Below are 22376 nucleotides of genomic sequence, written 5' to 3'. Positions count from 1 at the left end.
TACGAAATATCTTTAAAAGTAAGTATATGTGCAATACACTCACATGGTTATAAAAGGTAACAAGCGTTTAGATCACCCAGGATGGATCTCAGCAATGAATGAGCTGTTCTCTGTCCCCCCTCTGCCTCGGCGGGCGTGCGTGTCACCGGTGCGTCTCACCCTAACCGGAAACCGGAAGTGACGTCATCTGCTCCGGGGGACTCCCACAGGATCGGCGTCCCCCGGAGCAGATGACGTCACTTCCGGTTTCCGGTTAGGGTGAGACGCACCGGTGACACGCACACCCGCCGAGGCAGAGGGGGGACAGAGAACAGCTCATTCATTGCTGAGATCCAACCTGGGTGATCTAAACGCTTGTTACCTTTTATAACCATGTGAGTGTATTGCACATATACTTACTTTTAAAGATATTTCGTACAGTCTGCACTATGTCCGTTTTATTATTCACTTAAGGTCTCCAGCACCTACCATTGCACTTACCTGTCTGACGGTCCAACGGGCTGACACACATAAAGAAACCTTTATGGGAACATTGCTCACTCTACACTTGTGAGTATCCAGCACACTGCACCTTGATATTTATCACATATCAATCACAATACTGCACCATCAGGGAATTTTCTTCTGTTTTTTACATGACATTGCGCTTCCTGATGATCTTCACTTCTTCAGCTTTTCAGCACAGCCTGGGTTAAAGAAGTGCATAGCCAGTAAACCTACCCAGAGACAGCTTTTGTTAACCTTTTGGGTCTCATCGGTGTGAGGTTTGTTTCTGGCCATGCAAGGTGAAGCTGGTAAGTAGGTATAACAGCAGCTTGTATACAGTACAGTATATTCAACCTCCCCACCCTCCCTCCAGCATGCTTCCAACTATAAAGTTTAACATAGTAGATAATATTATAGAGAATTAAGCACAGCAATAGTCAAAAAAAAGTATCTGAGAACCAGAAATAGAAAAATATAAAAAAATATTTTATTTAGTATTTATAAATATAGATACAAAAATTATCCTATGCATTTTACACCGCTGTGGCACTTTCTCAAGGAGTACATTTAGTATCTATAGTAATGATCTAAATAAAGAATTTGTTTTTAGTTATTTAAATTCCTGGATACTTTTTTTTGCTGTTGCACCACTGATTTCTCTTCATGATTCTGGACTCGGTTTATCTGCTGCTACAGCCTGACTGGAAGCACTGTCCTCCTCTACAGCCAAGCAGCCACAACTCTGCCACCAGCCACTTCACTAGTTACTACCATATGTCGTATAAATACTAGTAGTAGTATTTTAAAAAAAAAGTATATTGATATTATATTTAAAGCAGATGGTGTAAAGTTGTAATTAACAACACAACTTGTTCTTCAATTTCTTATTATTATAAATTATACTACTGTGGTATAGTTATTATTAGTAATACTATTGGGATATTAACTAGTGAGGTGGTGTTTGGAAACTGGACTGTGGTATTTATAATATTAGTAACAGAGTATTAAACTAGATAACTAGTAAACTGTGGTACATACACAGGAGAAACATTTCCTATCTCAGTCTCAAACTATATATCCTAGTAATACATTTATTTTATTTTACATTTGTTTATAAAAACGTTTCACCAGGAAATAATACATTGAGTGTTACCTCTCGTTTTCAACTACGTCCTTGGCACAGTTATAATGACAATAAATGTGAGAGCTGAAGTCTTGCAATTACTTAAACTGGAGGCGGTTTTGAGTGTCTCTGGTAGGTTGTTCCAGTCATTTGGTGCACGGCCAGAGAAAAAGGAGTGACCGAATTCTTAGTTGAACCTTGGGACCGTGAACAGTCTTTTGGAGTCAGATCTCAGGTGACAAGGGCCATGTGTGGTAGGGGTGAGGAGTTTGTTCACATAAGCTAGAAGCTTGCCCAGAAAGTATTTGAAAGCAAGACAGGAAATATGTACTTTGCGTCTGGATGCAAGTGATAGCCAACTGAGTTCTTGAAGCATTTCACAGTGATGTGTGTTGTAATTACATTGTAACTAGTTTGCTAAGGTGAGTTTGGGGTGCTGTACCATATACTATGTTCCCAGTCTAAAATTTGCTTTAGCATCTGTTTAATGCGTTTTCTGACTGGCATAGGTTTTGAATGTCAGAGTAACACCCATGTTAAATGGCAGTCAAACATATGCCCAGATATTTAAAACTAGTGACAGGGGATATTATAGTGTTAGACTTCATGATCTCTAGCTTTGTCTATAGCTTTAGAAATGTTGCCTTAGTCCCAAATACCATTGTTACACTTTTGTCAGTGGTTTTTTTTTTTAAGTCTTGAAAAATTACATTGAAGTTTGTGTCGAAGGTCAGATGGGTAGGGCTGTGTGCATTTAAGATGTCATCTGCATACATGTGCATTGAAGCTGCCTTACAAGTAGAGAAGGGCGAAACTGTCAAAATATGTTTAATGGAATTTCCTGAGTTTTCCATTCAAAATCCGCTCCGCGGTGTAAAATCCGTCAGTGAATTGTTCCAGTTTCAATCCTTGCGGATTAATCTAAAACTGCAATTGGATACCATTCGCAACTGACAAAAATCCTCCAACGGATTGCAGAAATCCGTGCATTGTACTCTTAGGACATTCCAACGGATTGCGGAATCCATGGATTGGATTGTCAGTGATTTAAAAATAACGGGAAAAAAAGGAAAGACGAATAACACTTTTTAAGACTGATTCATGGAAATTCGCGGACCAAAGGAACCAACCGCTCTGTGGCGGATCCAAGTCTGCAAAAAAAAAATTGCCCATCTCTACTTACAAGCTGTTGATAGATCATTAATGAAAACTGAAAGGAGTAGGGATAATAGAACAGAGCCTTGCGGGACCCCACAGGTAACATCCAAAGGGTTGGAGTTAGAGCCCGAGATAGACACATATTAGGATCTACCATGGAGACATTTGGTTGAAAGTCAGATTGGTGTTGGCTAACGAAATTTGTCTTGGTATAGTAATCGCCTAGTGCACACTATTTAACATGACTTTGGATAGTATTGGGAGAAGAGAGGTTGGTCTGTAATTGGAGACATTGTTTCTGTCCCCACTTTAAGACTGGGAAAACTATTTCCAGGTCTAGGTTTTCCATGTCTGTGCGTTTAGCCCAAAGACAAAATAGAGTTGATTAGGGAAGCAAGTGGGATTACATAGTCGTATGAACTTTGATTGCACTAGGTCAGGTCCACATTGGCTGTTTAGTTTTAACGGTAAGAGTGCCTGTGTAATCTCCTTTTCACGTAGTAGGACAAACTGAAAATTGTAAGCACTGTTGGGAGCAGGTGGGGCTCTGGGGTTCTCACAGGTTGAGCTTCATGATTGTAGTTAGGGTTGCGCTTTAGTATTAGGGCAGTAGCCCCCACCTCAAAGTATTAATTGATTGCATTTGCAATGTCAGAGTGATGTCATAGTGATAACATCTTTATCGATATTACATGTTGATGGATAAGAGGCTGGCATATATTGTTGGTGACCTTCCAGTAGTTTTCCGGATTTTATGTATTTTGATAAAAGATTGTCAAAGTAAGCTGTTGCTAGTTTTATTCGCCTTGTGCAGCGGTGTAACCACCATGCCGCTAAACTCTGCAATGCATGGAAGCCTGAGTGCTCAGGGGTGCCCTGCCAGCTGACTCTGGAAGTTTGTCCCAAGGTCAGGGTCAAGTTCCTCGCTGGCTGCTGTTGCTTCTCTCTGTTCCCTTTTCTCTGATGATGCATGGGCCGGCCCTTGACTGCACACTGACAATCCCTTCTCCCCCTGGCTGTTTGCCTGCCCCAGTCTGCAGCAGCTCATGGGAGTGGAGGATGCCTTCCCTCCTCTCCCCTCTTCAGGTAAGAGAGCATGAGTCTGTTTGTTGTGATTGAGTGTGTGTGGGGGGGGTGGAATTGTGTGTATGTCTGTCTGTCTGTGTGGAGACATTCTTAAAGGAGAAGCACTCATCACTGATGGGGTTTCTTCCAAATAACCATAACTAAGGACTTTTGTAAAACACATACCTAGTGAGATCTGTTGTTTATATCTTTTTGTATTGGTGATATTTTGTGCATCTTTTAGCACTTTTTGGTTCTATTTTGTCAATTTTCCATGTCCCTTTGGTCCAGACCCATGACTCAAACCTTGGAATTTGTGCCGAGGATGGGGAGGCAAACAGGTCTACATCCATCATTCCCAATAGCTCCTCCAGGAGAAGGAACTTGTCCCACGAGACAATATGCGAAGGGTTAGCTTTTGACGAGAGTGCATCTGCTATTTCATTGGTCTGAAACAAACATTGCTTTAAGATAAATCTGTTTGGTAAGCACCTAGAACCAAATTTGCCGAGTGCCACCCCTCTTGCTGATAGAGGAAACTTCTGATCTCTTGTTAATCTGAATCAATTACTTTATTCTGCAGTTCCCCTGAGTGACTAGAGACTGAAGGGCTAGATTGCTAGGCTTTTCTGCTTTGAGTTCTAAAAGATTTATGTGGAGGCGAGACTCAGAAGTGGACCAGATCAAGCAAATAGACTCTTTGGGAGAATCCACAATATCTGGAGGGAATTTCAGACATGAACAAAGATGGGGAAAGGGAAGAATAGTCCATTGCAGATGATCAGTCTTGGCAGACCTGGTCTTCATGCACCCACGAGGCCATGTCAGATAATGTTTGTGTTTTTAATAGGTAATTGTGACTCTGTTCAAAAATGTAAAAATTGCCAAAGAACACTATTTTCCTTTTGACATTTCAACTTCAGAGGAATGCGACTCCATGAAAAAGTCAAGGCATCTGTTGCAGTTACTTAAGACTGCATCCTCCATTTTCTCTGCACTTAGAGGCGGGGAAAAGCAGAGCACATTTTATTTTGCTTTAAAAGGATGAGAATAGCTTTCCAAAGACTTGTAATTACTTTGCCAGGGCCTTGTGAATAGCAATGCTTTGTGTATATTAGAACAGTAGCAAGAAAAAGACAAATTAAAAAAAAAAAAAAAAAAATTAAGCACCGACAGAGTGTTGCTACATTTTGAATACTGCCTTTAATAAAAATTCTGTGCATTTGCAAAATTGATTTTACAGTAGGTCTTTGTACAATATTTTATCAAAGACTAAAGCGTAATTTAAAATACTTTCCCTTTGCACCAAGAAATCGGACTTTTTACGTCCAAGAGAAGTATGGAAGTGTTTGGAAATAAAGGCCTACTGCGCATTTTATTTGGAAGACAAATATACATTAAATACATTTTTTTTAAAAATGAGTGACAATACATAGTTTTAAAAAAATAGGATTTTTTTTTTTTAAATCACTATACATTTTCTTATTTTGTCTATGGGGAATTATTTAAGATATGCAAATAGGCGGTTTGCTTATTTCTAGTCAATTAAAAAATAATACAACAACGAAGTGCTCAGTACAATTTAGTCTAAAAGAATCTATCATGTACACCCTTGTTTAAATTTTACATATTCACATATTCAAAGACTAAGGGTCTTATTTTAGATCTGCAGAAGATGAGGATCAGACCTTTTTTGGCCAAAATTCCTCATTGATGTCAATGGTGAATTTCATCTGAAAACAGCCAGACATGTCATTTCGGCATATATAGAAAAAAAACCCAACAGTTGGAATAATACCAGTACAATTGAGTGCACCTTTATAAAATAAGAGAGTAGGATATTTCACACACAGAATGAACTGTAATAAATTATGAATATGGAAATATTTGTTTTTGTGGTGACCTTTGTGAAAAGTCAGAGACAATTTCCAACGAATATATTAAAACAGGGTCATTAGGATAACGAAACATTTACTGGAGAGTGCAAAATTAGGACAGGTTCTGGTGCTGGAATAAACCTTATGGCCCATTCAAGAAAGTGAGCCGTAAAGTTGTATTCCAGTGCGAGAGGGAAACCTTTGGCAGAGCACTGCTTAGTAAATATGGCCTCCAAAATGTTATATCTATTATCTCAACAACCAGATTTGTATCCCAATTCCAATGACTAGTGACCGTATGCAAGTGGTTTCTCTTCACTACAATACTAAATATTTTAAGATGCGTATTCTGTCCATGCTACAGTATGTGTTCTATATAAAAAAAGATATGTGGGCCTTATATACAAAGTAGTGATAGCTGTCACTGATTGCAGGAATCCTTAGAAAGAATATTGCCATATAAAAAAAAAAAAAATTTTCAAAAGAGCAGAAAAATATTGCATTTAATAGTAGTTTAACTTTTTCAGCTGCTCAGATCAAAAAGCTTTTTTTTTTTTTTTTTTTTAAATAGGACTATTTAAAAACAAGAAAATATTATGGTATCCAGTTTCAAAACAAAACATTTAATGTGTAAAGTATAATGTTCTATTCAGTGCAAGACAGTGTATTTATACTATGAAGGCGCAAAAGTTCATTTTAGTTATATGCCACTCCCATTCAAGCAGTTTCATTGGCTAGCCTTAGTTAAAGAAAAAATATATATTAAAAACAATTAAGACACTTAGAACTAGTAACAATAACGAGAACACAACAACTAGGCTCTGTGCAATAGGAATGAGACAGAATATTGTCAGGGCAAACTTTGTGATAAATGTGGCTGGATAAGGGACTTGCTAGAAAGTATACAGTAGATCTCCAAATGATGAATGTGTCCTTCATCAGCCATACTGCTGCTGCATTTTAGTGCAGGATTTTAATGTAACAATGGGCAAACCCACGAAAAGGTTTCCATTAATTGACATGTATTACAAACTTACCAGAAAACTACCTAAACTGTTCAATTTAAGAATAAGAAAAGTATAGTAGACATAACAGCCCCAAAAAGGTGAAGGATTATTGTACCCTGCCAAATGTGGAAAAAAAAAGCAGATGAAAGTAAAAACAAAAGCACAACCTCTTATTTACACGTTTACAAACAGCAAAAAGACATGTATGCTCCAAAATAAATCCTGATGATGCTTGGTTAATTTTGTTATTATTTCAAGGGAGACGTCAATTAGAACCAGAACTGCTGCCACACAATATGAAAAATCTTCGAATATTCACAATGGAAAAACAACAATTCATGTAATAAATATTACTTTATCACATTTTTTTTTCTTTTTGAACTCTGGTTTACTTTGGGACTATTCTTTTTGGTATTTGTAAAATTACTATAGCTAGAAACAGAGTAAAAAGTCTCCTGTGTTTTCCAAAGCAGTGACTTCAACATTCCATTGTAACAATCAGTCCTCAACTATGATAGGTTACCCTTGCTCACCTTTTTAAGAAACTAAATTGTTTAACGTTCTTGTAAACCGTGTATGGCATTTATTTCTTTGCACAGACTTCTGCTAATGTCCTAAATTTGGGCTCAAGTTGATTTAAAAAATCCAGTTTTTCTTCTTCCCCTCGGAATTCACTGCAGCAGCCTACCGACCCGGCCAATGACCCCTTTCCTTCGTAGTTGTATGGGAGAACATAATCTTCACCATGCTGGTGCTCTTCATCCTGTCCACACACATATAATTTCTGTAAGGGAAAAAAATATTGTGGTATTATTTTATACAGATCATTGAACTCCACTCATTAAGTTATCTTCCATATATAACACACAATTTATGGAGGGGAAAAACATATTTCATGATCTTCATTAATACACATCTAAGAACTCCGCTCACCAAGTAATCTTCTAGAGAGTACATGTGAGAACATGTATAAACACACATACATGTCTTTTTGCAACTAATGTATTACGTTTGTGGTTTGTAGCTTTTTTTATTTGTTGGTTTTAATATCAAAAGATATCTGAAATTAACTACTGTATGCAGAAACAAAGAACTTACGTCACCAAGTTGACTATTCATAAAACTCTGCCATTCTGAATAGGTGTATCTGCTTGAGTCCGGCAACTGATGTCCTCCTCTCATTGATTCCAACGTCTGATGTCCTCCTCTCATTGATTCCAACGTCTGATGTCCTCCTCTCATTGATTCCAACATCTGATGCCCGCCTCTCATTGACTGGATAGTTTTCTGACCTTCTCCTATCTGACTACCACTTCTTCCGCCTTGCCCAAGTGTACCTGAACCTGAGGGAGCTTGTCCACTAACATTGGGATTTGTTACACGCATGAGAAAATTTTGATCCTAAAAAAAAAACAAAAAAAAAATAAATAAAACTTTGCATGGTAAAGTGGTACTTTGAACGTACTTTATTCATAGTAATCCTATTGTTCAGAAACATTTTTCTTCTTGTAATATACCCGCTGCAGATACCGGTTATATCTTCAAATCCTTTGTAATTGTCAAAATAAAGTATTTCCATATTTAATAATCTAGTGCTAGATAAAATCATTTAAAAAATCAAACACATATCAATTAAACAGATTAAACAAACTATTCTATTTTTAAGGCATACAAATATAACCATAGTAACAAAAATATAATTGTGTAAAAGAAGGAAGTAAGAACAATAAAATGGCAATATCATCAAATGGTGGTCACTGTTTTACTGTGTTCTATTATCAATAAACTAGAATTACTATGAAGTACAACGTTCTAGTCATATTGGTCATTGAGAAGAGTAGATTTACTGAAGGTTGTGATTGCTTTTGATAGGGACAAACAAAGTACAGATCTTTCAAAACTTCACTTGAAGTACACTAAAAAAAAAAAGTATCACAGCGTATAAATAATCTATTCTTCCTCAGAACCAAATGTGGTTACTAGAACTTTAAACTGAATGATACCACAGTAAACATGAAGATGTGAGATTTTGAAAGATCTGCAATTTTCACCTATGATCAACTCTTATGTTGATCTACTAAAAAGGTATTGCACCATCTACAATGAAAGAGTAAGAAATGGCAAATATGTTCCTACAATATATAGAGACCAGTGATCCATTATGGCAGAGAGCAGTACAGACAGAGCATGAAAATAGCTCTTTACCTACACAGAGAGATTCATATATAAACAAACGTTTACCCCAAACAATCACTGCCAAAAAATTGCCCCATCATACAAATAATTACAAAACCCTACCAAGCCCCAAAATCACTTACTATGTACAACTATATTCACACATGACCCGCATACACATTGGTTTACAGTATCTGATCTTTTCTGAAGCCTAGGATACATGTAAAGAATGGAACAACATGACAAAGGCACAATAACACACCATGAGAAGGAAGATATTGCAATGCAGTGGGACACCACTTCTCATAGCCAGATCATTCCATAAATCACTTAAAAATCCAAATTCTCAATGGAATGTTTGAAAGCACTCAAGAACGGAAAACCTTTAAACTCAAAATTATAATACACGTCAACACTAAAACAAGGACTCAATGCCGATATGGGTTTTTTAACTCACTACCATAATTTTTTGTAATTTTTCTCCCTGTCTCTGAATTTTACAATTAACCCCACTCCCCCCCATGCACAAGGCTGATGGAGAGTACTGTGTTTCACGGTCCCTTTCATCCTTTTATTGCCCTGCCTGTTTATTCCTTCTCTGAATCATCTACCTTAGATGGCTGTGTTAAGCTCATGGAATCTTTGTAAATCTGTATTGCTGACCGGAGGAAGAGAGGAGAACTCTCGAAAGCTTGTCTTGTAATATCCATTGTTAGTCCAAATAAAAAAGGTATCACCTAATACTGAAGTACTCATTTACTCTGTAATAGCAAGACAAATCCAGTCATATCATGCTTCTTAAAAAAACAAACAAGACCCAAGACTTGCATGGGACAGGCTGGTGCTAGTCCAGGAGCTGGAAGTTAGCAACCATTGTACAAAAAAATACATGGCTTAGATAACCTTTAATAAAAGTACAATAAAGGAAAACATCTTGTATTACTTATATTATTTTATATCAGGGATGGTTGGTGTAAATAACGCATTTATAACGAGGTCTATAGTCTCCCCGCTTGCGCAAGGCTTCGTTAGAGGTAGGGAGCCCGGTATTGGTGTTCAGGACGTGCTGACAGGGGCATGCGCGTGCTGCCGTTTGCCTATTGGGCGATATGTCCTTACTCGTGAGTGTACTTAAAGTGAGAGTGTCCTTAAACCGGGGTATGCCTGTATTGACACAGAGCGACCAGGAGAGGTAAGTGCCCTGCCATCCTCCCCTTTCCGCACACACTGGCCAATACATTTTTAAGATTTTGTCCTCCCATTTTAAATCTACTAAAATGGAAAATGACATAAAAGTGAGGAGCTTACCATCACATCTGCACCAGGTGCTTCCGAGTTAGTTACAATTAAATTCTGTTGTGTTTGATCAAATTGGTCAATTCCGGAGGGCTTAGCTGCAGCACCACACAGGCAAGCTAACAAAAAACCTAAATGGAGAATAAAAGATAAAAACATTGACACTTTGCAGAGTAACACAAAATAAAATGTCATAAACAGGAAGATTTAGTAGTTTTTAAAGATTTTATACCGATCAAAATCATTGTTTACCATTTTGCAACGTTGATAAAAATTGATTTTAATGATTATTTGCCGTAAATGGCTTATATTTCAGGGCACAACTGAATTTATTAAAACCCAGCTAAATGACAAAGTACAAATCGCATGACTTATTTTTAACTTCTGTTTTAGACCCGTTTTTAGGGTTAAGTATTATGAACATATTAGAAATCATATTTGCAGGAGATCAAAATATAAACAAGAAACAATCCATGTCAAATACTATGTTTTTTTTTTTTTTAATAAATCAGTTCTGCAGTATTAGATATTTAATTTAAAAAAATTATAGCATGTTTTAATACACTTCCTAAGCAGTACAAGATATTTCTAACACTTTTCTGTTTGTGATAATTTGTTCTATATTCATAGCCATTTGAGTGGCAAACTGTAACAATAGATAATGTTACCTTAGTAATATAAGGATACAGTGCAGCTGCTGAGCTACAGTGCCTGAAGTATTGATTGAAACTGAAAGGCAGCCATTTAATGAACCCTAGGACGCAGGATCTTTGCGGATCGATCATGGGAGAACGAATCAAATTGGCAGTTTAATTAGTTTTCAATAAAGTTAATCGAAGACTGCACATACATAAGACTGCCTCTTTAAGGGACAGATTGAGATTAATGCAAGCTTCAGTTTTCAATAAAGCAATAAACTAATTTTCATATGGTATTCTATTATTGAATTTAGGGTCCGGGGTAGGAAGGGAGCGATGGTATCAGGAACACCCAAAAAAGAAGAACAGACAGTAATGGTGCAGCAAGTTAACACAAAATTAGTGCAGATGAGTCTCGGCTCTAATAGAATGCCTACTTCCAACAAGTAGGTAATAAAACAGCATAAACTGGAGTTGGGATGGGAGATGATCCGTGAGGGCTTCCACTCGCATTGGATGTCATAAAAAACAGGGAGAGACCCTAGTATAACCAAAAAATACCAAGGTTATACTTAAAAAACACATAAGAAATGTACTTACATTGTGTACAAAAAACGAATTCACATAGGGTTTTACTTGAGGCAGTAGGTAAGTCAGCAATCAGGATGTTACTTATGCAGCCACTTCAATGTCCCCCCACGAGAGCCCCCTCGTCGGATCGCGGATGGAGAGCGTCTGACGTCACATCCGGTCCTGGGCTGACGACTTCCGGCTGGAGCGAACAAGGAAGTGGGCGGCAGGATCGCGCTGCAGACTCGGTGCCTTCAAAGGTGGAGCAGCTACCAGACTGTAGTACAGCTTTGCTGCAAAGAGGCTTTATGCGTTTCGCTGTATGCAACAGCTTCCTCAGGAGAAAGACCTTGTCCAGGACCGGATGTGACGTCAGACGCTCTCCATCCGCGATCCGACGAGGGGGCTCTCGTGGGGGGACATTGAAGTGGCTGCATACGTAACATCCTGATTGCTGACTTACCTACTGCCTCAAGTAAAACCCTATGTGAATTCGTTTTTTGTACACAATGTAAGTACATTTCTTATGTGTTTTTTAAGTATAACCTTGGTATTTTTTGGTCTATACTATGGGCTCTCCCTGTTTTTTATGACATCCAATGCGAGTGAAAGCCCTCACGGATCATCTCCCATCCCAACTCCAGTTTATGCTGTTTTATTACCTACTTGTTGGAAGTAGGCATTCTATTAGAGCCAAGACTCATCTGCACTAATTTTGTGTTAACTTGCTGCACCATTACTGTCTGTTCTTCTTTTTTGGGTGTTCCTGATACCATCGCTCCCTTCCTACCCTGGACCCTAAATACTTGTAAGGGAATCTGTACATATTCCCTGTGAAGGTTGAGAATCTTTTTCAGTTACACCTTATAATTCACTTTAATTATTTTTTGCACTGTCACTGTTGTTCAGCGCCGTTCTAAGTCACTGGGATTCAATTCTATTATTGAATGACAATGTGCAAATTTTAATTCACTTGTGCATTGCACTTCACCTAAAAAAAATAAAAAAATTATGATTTGTATAATAAACCTATAAATTGAAAGAAATATTTTGAATACAATTTGAAAAAAAAAATCAGTTTGTTTGGACAGCACATATTTACCCAAATAGTGTTCAACCAAGAAAAATAGAGCGGTCAAATGAATCTATTGTATGTGCCATCTTGAAAAATATATATATTTTTAATACAACACAAATTAAAGTCATTCATTGGTTCTCCTCTCCCATCTGGATTATTGTAATATTCGGCCAACATGCCTCCCTACCTTGCAGCTTTTTCCTTTGCAATCTATCCCAAATTCTGATGCTAGAATAATTTCACTTTCTCACAGAACAGTCTCTGCTCATCTCCTCTTTAAATACCTCTTTAGTTTCAAGGCTTTCCAGTCATCTGTTCCTCCCTACAGATGAGCCTTAATCTATCCCTATGCCCTGGCTTATCTCCTGTGCTCTACCCATAGTGGTCTCCTTTCCACCCCTTTCACCTCTACTGCTCTCTTCCCTTAAACCTTTTTCCCCTCACTGCCCCTTACCTGTGGAACTCCCTAACAGTTTGGATACGCCAAACACTGTCTCATCGCACATTTAAATCAATCTTTAAAAACTGCCACAGTTGCTCCTACCAACCATTGTATTGAAGCTTACTCACTCCTTCCCTCATCTTCTGTCTCCACAAGTTTCCCCAACATACCACTTAGATTGTAAGCTCTCCGGGGCAGGGATTTCCTATTGTCCAATTGCGTTTGTCGCACTTGTTGTATTATTCCTTGTTATTCTATTGTCTCTTTAGTAAAGCACTGACTACACTATATAAAAATACAGAAATATAAATGATATTTTATGTTTTTAAATTAAACTATCTACTGTATACTGTGGGGAGAATAAGAGAACCCAGTTACTTACAGAGAAGCAGAGCAAGCAACAATGCTGACAGCACCATCACCAGAATAGCCCATCCACCAAGGCTAGTATTCCAAGCACCACGAGCAAATGTTCCATCTGCACAATTTAGTCCATCAGGGCAGTTGCATTTATTGACTCTCAGGAAGTGGGTTTTGCCATGGCCTTGCTGGTCAACAACAGAGATAGGAACATCATACATTCCAATTGGAAGTTCAGATACCTGTTCAAGGTGCATGGATTTTCCTAAGAAAAGAATATACATATTTGTTCAGAAAGGCAAATGGACTTTAACATTGTATTATTCACCAATAATTGTAAAATAAAAACGTAAATAAACTTGGAAAAGCATAAGAAGAAAAAACAATTTTCAAATCAGCACGGTATACCATGCAAATGCCTATAGTATTGAAGCATACGTTAATGCATGGCAGAACACTATAGTATGTCAAAAGTACTAACGCTATATAAATATTGTACAATCAAGGAGGTAAAGCGTTTCCCCTTTAGTAGTTATCCAATGCATGATTTTATAAAGCACATTCACTAAAGCGAGGATGGAACATTAGCAACCCATCGTCTACAAGCTGCTGACAGAAAATATACCAGTTTGCTGATTTTGCTTACCATCTTGTTGTACTACCCTCCACTGGTTTGAAATGGTGGGGTTACTACTGGTATCCAGACTAAATTTAAATGGCGCAGAGTTGGGAACAGCATCATGATCGTCAGCTGTAATTTCAGAATATGTCCTTCCCACCTGGCAAACATTTAAAGTACTCTTTGAAATGAATGGCATATTATCATTGAAATCCTCCATAACAATCATAATTGTGCCTGTGCCGGACTTCCCACCTAATAAAGTTGACAAATTAAAAAAAAAAACAATTACATATTTTTATTTTATTTTAACCAAGATAAACATGTAAAACAAATCTATAAAAAGTATGTGATGTTATGCGATAAATGACAATAAAAAAAATGCTTCTTGTCAATACAAAAGACAATTTTCGTACTTCATAATGGAATTTTTTTAATTGAGGCTTATTGTCTGCTCTTTTTCCTGCTAGCTGCATCCAACCAATTAGTGTAGCCTTTTACAAACAATGTTGACAATCATTGTCCAATTAGGGGAATCATATGCGGTTTCAAGTGGGAAATCCAAGAAAGTGCAATGTGAAAGCACTTAAGAAAAGAAATAGAGCTTAAAAGTGCAGAACCAGTTAGCATATACGTGGGAGAATTATTTTTTTATAATCAAAGCAGTAAATCATTGAATATGTGTAGATCTTTTAAGGGTGGACTCACAATTTAGAAAACATTTTTATTTTTTTAGATAAAAATCCTAACTTAATGACAAAAAAAAATAGCAGATCATATACCTATACATACCGCTTGTGTTTGGAGTTTTTATATTTCACTGCTTACGTTTGGGGGTTTTTGTATTTCACTAAGAAGCAAATGTGGAAGCTATTTCAAAGTCTCATGAATTACAAGGCTGGATATGATCAAATTAACCATAGCGAGTCCTCACAGATATGATTACAAGCGGTGCAATTCATTTACGATGGCAAATAATTTCACAGTTCAGTATATAGCATGACAAATAAGGCAATTTGTAAAAAATATCATTTTGATTGGAATTATCTTTAAGATAATAAAGGTCACATAATATAGGACAACACCCTGAACAGATTTGGAAGAACAGCATCTGTAAGAGTTGGATGCCGCTTGCTGGGCTGTCCTTGTAATACATTAATATAGCGGTGCGCAAACTGGGGGGTGGGAGAATTTCTAGGGGGGTGCGGGCAGTTACAGAGGTCCCACGCTCTTCCCCACAGCATTTAAATTAAATTAAATACTGGGGGAGGCGTGAGACCTCTGTAACTGACTTACCTGCACTCTGCTGTGTCTTCGGCAAGGCGGCATCAAATGACGAAGCGGGGTCATGTGACATCACGCGTCGCCATGGTAATGTGCGTCAAATAACGAGGCAGGGTCGACGTCATTTGACGCCGAGTCTTTGCAGAGGGGGCGCAAACGCTGCAGCTCCCTGGCAGGGGGGCGCAGCTCAAGAAGTTTGCGCACCCTTGAATTAATACATCACAGTAGGAGTTTGTAATTTGTTATGTACCTCCAATCTATTAACAGAACCTCTGTTCAACACTTAATCAACATCAGAATTCATTTAAATGCTCTTTAGGTATAAGCTAAATCCTACTGTAAACTAGACAAGAATAAATCATTAATATGCAGAGCTCCAAACAGCTCGGCTCACAATAGGAATTCAAATGCATGCCCCCTATTTATTTACTTTCTCACTTACTTTGATCTGTTGCAAGAACAGTTACATTATATTGGTGGTGTAACACTTCCTTTGTTTCATAATCCAGGATTCTCAAAGTTGTTATCCGACCGGTGCTTTCAGCAATATTCACCACAGAGAAAGTGTCTATCAATTTTGTGTACCTGTTTATAGGGTCCAGATATTGTAATTAGTAGAATACAGGAATTATTTCTCGTTTTATTTATTATCGCATAAAGCTTATAGTAATAAACATTATAGACTAAAGCTGTTAAATTCCGGACATTATTAAAATCCCTGCTCTCTGATTGGTTAAAATTCCGGGCATTATCCAGTCAATAATGGTCTGGAATTTTTGGCACCTTGCCAAGTTTTTCAGCCAATCAGCTTTCAGTTCTCATTCACAAAGTGTGAGATTTGCTCTTAGACAGGGGAGGTGATTGGACAGAAGGCACCGACACCTCCCCTCCCTGCCTACAGAGAGCTCTGCACAGGAGAGTGAGGGGAAAGGTTTGTGTGTCTGTTTTGTGAGTGTAAAGGGGGTCAGCAGAGTGTTTTATTTGTGTGTGTGTGTGTGTCTTCTGTTGGTGTGTGTTTTGTGGGTGTCGAGGGGGGCTGCAGAGTGTTTTATTGGTGGGTGGGTGTCTTCTGTTGGTCTGTGTTTTATGTGTGTAGAGGGGGGCTGCAGTGTGTGTCTTCAGCGTGTGTTTTATGGGTGGAGAAGGGATGAAGAGTGTTTTGTTGGTGTGTGTCTGCAATGTGTGGGTTTACAGGGGGCTGCTGGTGTGTTTTTGTGGATGTAGAGGTGGCAGAGTCTGTTTTGTTGATTTGCGTGTGTCTCTGCAGTGTGTATTTTGTAGGTGCAGATGGGGGGCAGTAGTATTTTGTGGGTGGAGGAGGGGTGCAGAGTGTTGTGTGTGTGTCTGCAGTGTGTCGGTTTACATGGGGGCTACATTGGGTGTAGAGGGGGGTTGCTGGTGTGTGTTTTGTGGATGTAGAGGGGGCAGCAGTCTGTTTTGTTGGTGTGTGTCTGCATTGTGTTTTGTGGGTGTAGTGGGGGACTGCAGTGTGTGTGTGTCAGTGGGTGTAGATGTGTAGAAGGGCTGCAGAGTGTGCTTTGGTGTGTGTGTCTGCAGTGTGTTTGTGGGTGTAGAGGGGGTGCTGCTGTGTGTTTGTTTTGTGAGTGTAGAGTGTGGAGGAGGGCTGCAGTGAGTTTTATGGGTGTAAAGAGGGGGGGGTTGCAGAGTGTATGTGCGTGTGTGTATATAGAGGGGGCTGTGTGTATGTACAATTTCCTTTTAATAAATTTGCCGTTAAAGTATAAGAATGTAGACGATCATGCTGATAAAAATCAATATGACTCCAAAAAGTTATTTTTTTTTAATGATTTTTTTTTTTAAAATTAGCCTATAATAGTAATAATACCCTCAGAACAGGGCATTACTGGCCAATGATGTACTGGCTGGGTTAAACTCTTCCAGCCAGGGCATTATTGGCCAGTACTGTTACTTAATTATAATCTCTTATATGGTGCTGACAGCACAAGGGACATCTTACATAGTTTTGTTGGCAAAGCTAAATTTTGCAAAGGACTTTTGAAGCTTGAGGCACAGGAGATGCGACACCCAGGATTATAAAGAGTTTGCGGATAGATAAGAAATTGCCACTGCCACACACCTTTACCCCCAATTTCAAATCTTTAAAGAAGAAGTTGTACATACCGTATGCCTGTACTGCTTTTAGTCTCCGGATCTATTGCTAGGTATTCACCAATATCAGTTCCAATCGTCAGGTTTTCTTTAACACGTATAATTTTAATAAGTGGTTGGAATTCAGGCCCTTCATCCACATCTCTTACAATGACAGTGACTGGGACAGTGCTCATGCCACTAGCTTTCACCCCTGAGGGCAATATGAGACTTGCTTCATTAGTGACTCCCACTATTATCTGAATCCTTTGGAATTCTTCATAGTTTATTCCCTATAAAACCAGAAACAACATTTTAATAAAAACCATGTTGATTCATTCAGAAAATGGTACAACATTGACAAGGATATATGAAAAACCAATTTTTTTTTTAGTTTATTTATCCAGCTACAGCACACCACAGGAAGATTATAAACTTTAAGTGATAAATGTCTCACAAGTTAAAAAATAAAAAGTAAATACAATTGCAAACAAAGGAAGGGAATCTAATGCAGGAGTTTGTTTCTGAAGTAACTTGTGACCCAATCAATCAATTACGTAAAGCAAATGTCAGTACAAAAACCAACGCTTCGTTTTATTTTTATTCAATTACTTAAAAGTGTAAACATACACACATTATTTACTTGCCATAAATGGGTCTGTTATGGTTGACATTTCCACACACATTAGTGACGGTCATACAAATGGAGTATTTTTAAGGAAGTAGAACCTTTAGGCTCTGGATATCTAAACCAGGGTCTATTCAACCGTGTCCAAAGACTAGAGGTGGAGGAAACAGAAAGAGCTCCATTCAGAGAGAGAGGAGTCTCTGTTCTGCTTGTATTTCCCCAACACTTGTGAGTGAGACATATTGCCTATACTAGATAGGGTCCATTACCTATTGGCTGCACAATATTCTGTTATTTCTTTTTTCACATATATCCACGAGGATTATCAGCGCTCCCCTTACCAGCAAGAAAGAATATTACCATTTTGGACTAACGAACAGTCCAATACAAGGGTTTTTTGAGCACCTTATTTTATTACATTTGTTGTATTAGCAACCTAATTTGGGAACACTTGGTGGTGGTTGTTTATCACACTAATTACAATCGCATTATTATTATTTGTACACTACCACTATCACATTGTATTTTTGGTGATAACACCATTTATGTGAGTTTGCACAGTGTTCACTTTGTTACATAGACGCACCCGGTACACTTTTCTTATACTGTTCAGCTCCAAGGAACCTGAGCGCGTCCTCCGCTGCGTGCTTGCTCTCTGCCCCATGCTGTGCAGTCTCCCGCGCACCTTACAGAGTGCGCGCGAGTCATCACAGGGCTTTCAAGGATCCCAGAGATTGGCTCTGCCCCTCCGCTTGCAACGCGAGGTTGTCCCACGCAGCGCGCACACTGCTCCCGAGCTATGCGTCAACTCTATAATCACCCTCACCTGTCTCCTACACCGTCTACAGCCTATCCCTGCCTCTGTTGTACTCACATCTCTCTCTGCTCCTCCCTCACTATATATGCTCAGCCATTCCACTAATTCTTTGGCTGAGCATGTGTTCTCACGTCCCTGTGCCTGCCTTGTTCCTGTACTGGTCTTTACCTTGTTGCCGCTTATCTCCCTGTGTACCAACCCGGCAAGACTTTGGACCACTCTCTGGATTATTGACCCCGGCTTGCCTCTGGCCTTCCGCTATTCTCCATCCCTGTCTATGGCTATAGGACACTCGAAAACTCTTCTGGCTCCAACCCTATACCACGGCACTCCGGACTCAGACTATCCACCTGGCACCTACCTACTACCTTGGCAAGTACGACTAACCCACTCTCTCCAATCCAGACCCGGTGATCCTGACTATCCAGCCTCCAGGCGTGCCTCCGCTACTCTGGGTGCCCAGTTTCATACTTTCCCACCTCAGTACCGGGGTCCCGCCTTGTTTGTGGTGAGTGCAAGCGTTACAATAATATGCCATATTGTGTAGCACCACTTTGTAATTTGTAAGCATTTATGGCAGTATTTACCAATATAAAAGATAGATTGTGTGTTTCTGTTTACCTTCACAACCCATAGGAGTCCGTTATTGGTTATTGGATCAGTTGTTATGTTGAAAAATCCTCTCTCGTTTCCCTGTGTGATGGTATATACAGCTCTCCAGTTTGAGGTGTTGACCTTATCTTTGTCTACTACAGGGATTTGCAATATGACCATACCGCTTTCATTCTCCTTCACTTCTGTCTGATACTGAATTGAAAAAGTTTATCGATTAAAACACTGAACAGTATTAAGTATAAAAATGTGTACAGTGCATAATTGTGCAGTTACACAGAGCAAAAATAATTCACAAAAGTAATAATGACACTTGGCATATGTACAGCAATAGTTTCAGAGGAATAGGATAATGCAGGTGGCATAGTTGATTTAAACAAGTTAATATATACTAGAATATATAAGCATGAGCATGGTATTTGTTTTGTAATATTACAGGCAAACCAAACAGCAGATCTAGATGCGGGTAAATATACTTGTTTAGTCAAAAGCCTGTTTGCAAAACAGCGCTCTCGTCATTTCATGTAAAATAAGATCTCTCCATGACCAGTACTGCTGCTATTCCATGTTATAATATAAAGGAAATTATTATTTCAACACTTACAGACAATGCGGTAAAAGTTGGTGCAAAATCATTTATATCAACGACAGTTATGGACACAGTTCCAGTTGAAGATAAACCAAAGGGCTGTCCATCCATGTCACGTACTTCGATTAGAAGGATATATATGTCTAATAGCTTAAAAGAAGAACATAATTAGTCATTGGGTCAGAAATGGATTATAAAACAAGGTCCTTCAGTCTAAAGTCAAATAGTTGAAATCACATTCTCAAAATTAATGTAATAGAGAATATGTCTTCTTATTTCCATTCTTTACACAAGTTTCATAAATGTATGCAGTATAATAAAATGCTTACCTCTCTATCAAGAGTGGCTGTTGTGGTAGTGATGATGCCATTGGCTGGATGCATAGCAAACATTACAGGCGATCTAGGAAACTGTGAAATAATGGTGTACCTCAGGCGAGTATGTAGGCTGTACTGTTCATCTCTGTCCGTAGCGTTCACTCTTCCTATAATAACACCTGAATAAAAAATTTAAAAAAAGAACGAACACAATTAATACTAGCTCATGAAGAACAATAACTACATAAAAATAAGCAACGCACACTTAATTCCAGACAAAAGTTAATAAAATTGTTTAAAAATAACAATTAAAGTGACCTCTAAAATTATCACAATTTCAAAGAAAGTGAATCCGTGCCAAACCTCCACATTTCAAATGATAATTGTAATTTGTTTAATGAAAACAGAGAAGTTCCTTTTTAAATCACTGTTTCCAACTCACTGATGACATGTGGAGACAAACCATATTGTTTTTGTGTCATAGAAAATTTGTTTTTTGTTTTTTAATTTTATCTGAAGCGACTTATACAAATACTATTGCATTTAAACGTAATACTGATCTAGTTAGAGAATCATACAAAACATTGCATAATGGCAGCCATATTTTAAATTGCAAACATTTCACATCACAGTTTCAAACTCACCATTCTCAAACATTTGTTTTAATATAATAGTGTCTTTTACAGGCTAATGTAGTACCGTCCTTTACATGGAAAGAGTAAACTAGCTTTAAAAAATAAAAAATAAATAATGTCTTTTACCAGCTTTGGTGTTCTCAAATACTTCGACACAAAATGCCTGTTCTGTAAATACTGGTGCATTGTCATTGTCATCTTCAATTTTGATTAATATATCCAGAGCTAATTCTGGTGAATATCCATCTGCAGTTTTTGCATAGCCATTTAGCTAGAAATAAAAGATGCAAATCAAAATATTACAAAAAAAACACGTTTATCAAAATAATTCAATGTGCATAATAAAGCAACTGTTTAAATTCTAATTGTAGTAGCTAATCACTTCCAACAGTGATAGAGAATAAAACTGCTTTCAATGACTAATAAATCTGCCATCAGTCTGTGGACATTGTAAACCTATTCCTTTTCATTTCTCAAATGCCTGAATTCCCTATTCAATATGCTGCGAAAAAGTCTTCCTCGTACTGGAGAAGGTTTATAGTCCCATTCATTATAATGGAGCTGAACTTCAGCGTGGGAAACGCCATTTCACCACATAGTGACTGCTGTGACATATAAACCCCAATCAATAACAAATTATTGTATATTCCCTGGTCACAACAGATTTCACGCTCACTCTTAAAATGTGTAGCATTCAACCTTAAAACAAACGAACAAAGCCAGCACCAGCAACAAAGGAAGGGTTCTTTGCAGTAAGGGCAGTTACACTGGGGAATTCCTTACCCATGGAGACTGTGATGGCAGATACAATCGATTTGTTCCAAAAAAAAGGTTGGACATCTTTTTAGAAAGGAAACGTATACCGGGATATACCAAATAAGTAATCATGGGAAGGATATTGATCCAGGGTTTAATCTGATTGCCAATATTTGGAGTCAGAAAGGAATTTATTTTCCCCTTACGAGATATCATTAGAAGATATTTCATTTGGGGTTTTTGTTTGCCTTCCTCTGAATTAATATGCTGTAAGTATGGACATAGGATAAAGTATATATGTCATCAAAATTTAGGTTGAACTTGATTGACATATGTTTTTTTTTTTTAAACTCATCTACCTCATAAGTAAAACGTTTAACATTTGTTATTTTCAGTTATTTGCCACTGCCATGTTCAGAATATATATATATATATATATATATATATATATATATATATATATATATATATATATATATATATATATATATATATATTACACATATATTACACACACTATACTCTAAAAGTGCTTACTTTATAAAAAGAATGCTCTTCACGATCAACTGATTTGGTAACAAATATTTCTCCTGTAGTTTCCTTTATAAAAAACAAATTGAATGGTTCCTGATTGACCCCACTTCCTGTTATAGAGTAAAAAATAGTGTAATTCTCCTCAGTGTCAGACCTGATCTGCAGAAAAATAAAAAAAAGTTGTTAAAATAAAAGCATTTT

At 37.9% G+C, this 22376-nt stretch overlaps 1 protein-coding gene across 1 annotated transcript in view; it reads right to left on the bottom strand.

The window, feature by feature from the left end:
- Positions 1-5016: 5016 nt before the first annotated feature.
- Positions 5017-22376, bottom strand: part of LOC142486163 (desmocollin-2-like) — a 36423-nt gene continuing 19063 nt past the window's right edge. The window contains exons 5-16 of the mRNA XM_075584819.1: positions 22179-22334; positions 21012-21156; positions 20263-20429; positions 19949-20083; positions 19354-19539; positions 17321-17580; positions 15621-15763; positions 13922-14149; positions 13298-13540; positions 10200-10318; positions 7815-8117; positions 5017-7500 (exon numbers count right to left, since the gene is read on the bottom strand). Coding sequence (XP_075440934.1) covers positions 7300-7500; positions 7815-8117; positions 10200-10318; positions 13298-13540; positions 13922-14149; positions 15621-15763; positions 17321-17580; positions 19354-19539; positions 19949-20083; positions 20263-20429; positions 21012-21156; positions 22179-22334 — 2286 coding nt within the window. The 3' untranslated portion in view covers positions 5017-7299. The remainder of the gene's footprint in view (positions 7501-7814; positions 8118-10199; positions 10319-13297; positions 13541-13921; positions 14150-15620; positions 15764-17320; positions 17581-19353; positions 19540-19948; positions 20084-20262; positions 20430-21011; positions 21157-22178; positions 22335-22376) is intronic.

Source organism: Ascaphus truei, chromosome 2 (genome assembly GCF_040206685.1).
Source record: "Ascaphus truei isolate aAscTru1 chromosome 2, aAscTru1.hap1, whole genome shotgun sequence".
Lineage (NCBI taxonomy): Eukaryota > Metazoa > Chordata > Amphibia > Anura > Ascaphidae > Ascaphus > Ascaphus truei.
This window is presented reverse-complemented; position numbering and strand designations above follow the sequence as displayed.